Source organism: Astatotilapia calliptera, chromosome 10, assembly GCF_964374335.1.
Source record: "Astatotilapia calliptera chromosome 10, fAstCal68.1, whole genome shotgun sequence".
In the NCBI taxonomy this organism is placed as follows: Eukaryota; Metazoa; Chordata; class Actinopteri; order Cichliformes; family Cichlidae; genus Astatotilapia; species Astatotilapia calliptera.
In genome coordinates this window covers 20140489-20145660 of record NC_137431.1, presented here as the reverse complement: position 1 = coordinate 20145660, position 5172 = coordinate 20140489, and the positions used below count along the sequence as shown (strand labels likewise).

The window sequence follows — 5172 nt, the reverse complement described above, 5'->3', positions numbered from 1 at the left end:
GTAACAAAGAGAGGGAAGGTAGTCAGAACGGAGGGGATCAAACTACCAGAAGGCAACATTGCAGACATAGAGGACAGTTACAAGTACCTGGGGATCCCACAGGCGAATGGGAACCATGAAGAGGCCGCTAGGAAAGCTGCAACCAGAATGACCGAGCTAAGACAGACGGACAAAATGGTGGTGGCTTACCAACCGAACATAGTGGTGATAGACAAACATGAGAAGACGGCCGCAGTGATTGATGTAGCGGTTCCGAATGACAGCAACATTAGGAAGAAGGAACACGAGCAGCTCGAGAAATACCAAGGGCTCAGAGAAGAGCTCGAGAAGATGTGGAGGGTGAAGGTGGCGGTGGTCCCAGTGGTAATCGGAGCACTAGGTGCAGTGACTCCCAAGCTAGGCGAGTGGCTCCAGCAGATCCCAGGAACAACAGCAGAGATCTCTGTCCAGAAGAGCGCAGTCCTGAGAACAGCTAAGATACTGCCCAGGACCCTCAAGCTCCCAGGCCTCTGGTAGAGGACTCGAGCTTGAAGGATTGACCGCCCGCAGGGGTGAGTGGGGAATTTTTATATTTTTTTAAATAAAGGAGTCAAGGTTGTTGCTTTAGCTAAGAAGAATTTTATTAAAACTATTATTATTAGCAGTAGTATTACTATTATTTTGTTAATTTTCAACACATTTGAATTTACAATGGCAATATAGAACAGCAAATTAAGCATAGACACATATTTGAACAATTTCACTCACTTAAGAAATGAAGAAATTATAAACTTACACACACACACACACACACACACACACACACACACACACACACACACACACACACACACACACACACACACACACACACACACATGAACTGCACAAACCAACCAAGCAAATACACAAAGAAAACCAACCAGTATCTGTGAAATACAAACACATATGTACTTTGCAAACTGCTGTGGTGTTACAAACATAAATATACTAAGAGGATCTTGGTTACATACTTTTTAAAAGGGTCTAAACATGGGATCCTTGGAGCATCACGGACACATAAATATACACTAAAGAGGTCCTTGGTTATATGCTTAACAAAAAAATGGACCAGACATGGGTTATAATCTATTCAAAAACTTTAAAAAATCATTGAGAAAAAATTGTGACTAACGCTCATTGTCAACTTCCAGAAAATAAAAAAATAAAAGAAAGGAGCATAGTGTAGAACATATTTGAATATTTGAACATTTTGAAATAAATTTTAAACACATGAATATACAGACATTTGAAATAAAGTTATCCTTACATGAAAAACTCTTTTCTATTTGCACACACAGTGAAACTGTGAAAAGGAAGACAAAGTTTCACCTGGGGCAGTATTGGATCTATCTGTAGTTTCAGTCTCAGCAGAAACTCTCTTAAGCAAATATTACAGGTCATGCAAAACACACGCACACACGAACACACTGAACAATCACACCAACCAAATGCATGTAAAATGAGAGCTGACTCTTCCTGGTCATTGTCAGTGAAATGACAGATCACATTTTAACAGCAGGTTTCAGTGAAACACAACACCACGCAACCAGCCAAGAGCTAATAAGAGGACGACACACAGGTGTTTTCAAGTTCACATAATGCCAAGAATTTAGTAGAAATATTTTCCCAGTTAAAAATCTTAAAAGAAATAAGTTATTTGTTTAAGCTCCCATGTTCAAGCACTGAAAAATCTAAGTCTATTTTTTTTAAGCAAAACAAAAGGATGTGAATAAACATATCAGCTAAAAGCAAAGCAGAAGATTAATATTTCTACAGCATCTTCATCTCGGAGTCTTTCAGTCGGATTCACGCTGTGGTTTCCAGTAAAAAAAAGTAACATGCATACAGACAAAAACTCACACACAAAAATAATTTTCCTTTCATCCTTCAGCATTAATTCAGACGTAGTCTTTCTTGTCATATCCTCCACCTGCACTAATGCTGCGTGGGGCCGAGTACCCCATCCTGGGTGGCAGATATTTCTTTTCTTTCGGTGGGCAGCTAGTGCACAACATCGCCCCTCCGATCAGGAACACTCCGGCTGCAGCCCAGCCTATGTAGAGTGACGCCCCTATCTCCCTCCTTTGAGCGCTGATCACAAGAGGGTTGTAAAAATCAGTGATGATAACTTGGGCAGTCCAAGAAACAGGGATGAGAACCAAGAGGCCACTGAGGATGAAGAAGACTCCAGCGATGATCATCACTTTGGCTTTGCTTCCTTCCTCTTCAATGCAGTTGGTGCACTTGGCGCCGACTATGGAGATCATGATACCCAGCACTCCGAGTATAATGGCAATAACCATCATTGCTCTGGACGCCTGCAGTTCTGGAGACAAGGCCAGCAGCGAGTCGTAGACCTTGCACTGCATCTGACCTGTGCTCTGGACAACACAGCTCATCCACAAACCCTCTTGGATGATCTGAGCAGTGACAATGTTAGCTCCGACAAATGCACTCACCTTCCACATTGGTAGGGCACATGTTAATATGGCTATAAGAAAACCAATGACTCCAAAGGCAATGCCCACGATCTCCATACCCATCGACATGTTCGCTCTCGTGTGTGGTGACAGAACAAAATCCAAAAAGTGAGTCCACGGTGTCCAACAAACTGAGTCCCTCGGGTGAGTCTTTGGTGAAAAGGATTCTGCTTTACTGTCAGGTGCTTGTTGAAGTGTGAGCAGCTGTATGAGGGTGTGGCGTAGCTTTAGGATGCTGCTACAGAAACAAGATATCTTTATACCTCGAGAGAACAAGGAGGAGTCCTCTGGTGTTGATGTCAGCGAGAGGCTGTCTTCACATACACACAGAACAAATACACACATGTGAACATACAGTGGAGGAGGGGAGCTTGAGGCAGAGCAAGAGAGCAGTGATGTGATGGAGGCAAGGTGTGGCTGTGGTTTGTGGGGGATGGGCAAAGGTAGTTCTCTCTTAAATTCCAAGAACTATGTAAAACATGTCACCTGTTTTCTCCCAGGAACTGATTTCACCATCACGTGGGTGGACTCACACATCCCTTCATACACGTCCCTACCAAGCACTTATCTGCACAATCTTATCCACAAACACATCACACTTCATACATCAAGTTACTGTTGCAAAATGCTCAGTATTTTGTACAAACCACTGTCATTGTTGCACATTTCTATAGCACTATCTTGTGTCTGCATCGTTCTGTTCTGTCTGATGTTACACTGCCTTTGTTTTCTTTTTTTCTGTTTTGTTGCAATTTTGGCACACTTGCACTTAATCTACTCCTGTGTTGATTGTCTTTTATATGTTATATGTAGCACCATGGTCGTGTAGGAACGTTGTCTCGTTTCACTGTGTATTGTACGGCTGCACATGGCTGGAATGACAATAAAGCCTCTTGACTTGACTTGATGTGTGTGATTAAACTGTGACTGTACAAAGTAATAATGAAGAAGACACCAAAACGAGGCACTTGACCTTCTAATTCACTGCATATGAATGAATGAAAAAAAAAGAGCATAAAAAAGTTACTGGCTAACTGTAAATGCTAGTTTGCATTAAGTGATTAACATTACGGGGCAAAAAAAAAATCCTTTGACCTCAGGCTACTTCAAAAGCTTTGTTGTGAATCAGAAACTTAACCATGGTGAAAAATAACCCTCAGGTAATTTATTTTGGTTTCATTCATTCAGACTTTTAACGACAGTCAGGATTTAGTGTCTGGAAAACAATCCCAGAGCTCTTCTGAGAACCGGAATAACTGCATCAAGAACAAATATGAAGAGAGAGAAAACATAACAGTGCTGTTGTCTGACACCCTAAGCATACAGAGAGAGCGTGACCTTCTCAGTATCGGTTAGACTCTGACCAATCATTTTCCTGAAACACACACATGTCCACTCAAGAAAAAGTGAGCTACAAAAGCTCCCTATCACTTTGTAATTCAGCAAACAATTTATAGAATGAGTTCTGAAAAAGTATTATTTAAAAACAAAAAACGATAATGAAATGAACCCCCCTATGATTGAACTTTTAGCTGACCCCAAACTTTTGAGTGGAACTATGTGCTGTAATGTGATCTATATGGGTTTTAATGCATGTTAGGAAAGTAGACTCATTATATTTTTTTAAGAATTTTAAAATTTTTGGTAATGATTTTCTAATAACCTGTAAAAAGAGAGATTTTATTACATATGTAAAACACAGTTCACATAATAATTTCTGCTGGTTATGGAAACTAAAACGTTTCTTTCAAATGCACAGCTCACGATAACAAGCTTAGTGACTTAACGTTTCTGCTGTACACACAACTGCATGTCAACAATGTGCTGTCATAAACCAAAATAGGGCTCAAACATATAAAAACAAGACTGAAAAAAATAAGGGAGCCTGTTTGCAGTTTCATCATGAACATCGGGATCAGATGTTTATGTATTACATCATCTTTTCATGAATGACAACTGCTATTACAACAGCTAACACCTGTGTTACCAAAAACAAACGCATTAGCATAAGCAGCAGCTGTTTCCCCCCCCAGTAATTTAAGATAAAGATCTCCACCAAACAAATAGGAGAATACATGCTGATGGTGTTTCTATTACTGCATTACACCTTAGATGAACATTTACTCTCCTCACAAGTTTGCAGATTCAGATTAATGTCTGTATTTTCTTTAATACTTATTAATGGGAATAGATTTCCTTATCTATGGCCTTTATGTCTCATTACCAAGGAGTTTCAGTAGTTTCAATAAAAGCCTTTCCTGGTTGTTGAAAGTTTACTCAGTGTACTGATGAGCGGAGTCAGTCATGTGCTGTAATGGCGCAGCACAGGGTGGCTGCTCACATGCTAAAGGTCAGGATAATTTGACTATTCAAACCAGGAAAAAGTTGGTATCTGTGAAGGCACTGAATCAGACAATAAACAGAAGGGACATTTTCCCAAATGACATCAGATTTCATGCGTGAGTTTCAGAAGAGACTCTGATGAATGTGTAATGAACTTGGTACATTTATTTATGTGACCTGTTGTGCTTTACTTAAAAAAATGTTGTTAAAATGTTGTCCAGTGGATTACGTATTACTCTTAGTTTCTTCTTCTTTCTACAGAATTTAGAAACCTGTTTACATGCACTCTTGTAGAACATTAAACAGTCAATCAATGTTAAACCAGTAG

The 5172-nt window shown here is 40.0% G+C and overlaps 1 protein-coding gene across 1 annotated transcript; it reads right to left on the bottom strand.

Annotated features, from left to right (window-relative positions):
• Nucleotides 1-602: 602 nt before the first annotated feature.
• LOC113031000 (claudin-3-like) lies at nucleotides 603-2756 on the bottom strand. Its single transcript, XM_026182815.2, has one exon. It carries the CDS (start codon nucleotides 2568-2570, stop codon nucleotides 1920-1922), a length of 651 nt encoding a protein of 216 aa, XP_026038600.2. The 5' UTR covers nucleotides 2571-2756; the 3' UTR covers nucleotides 603-1919.
• Nucleotides 2757-5172: the final 2416 nt, after the last annotated feature.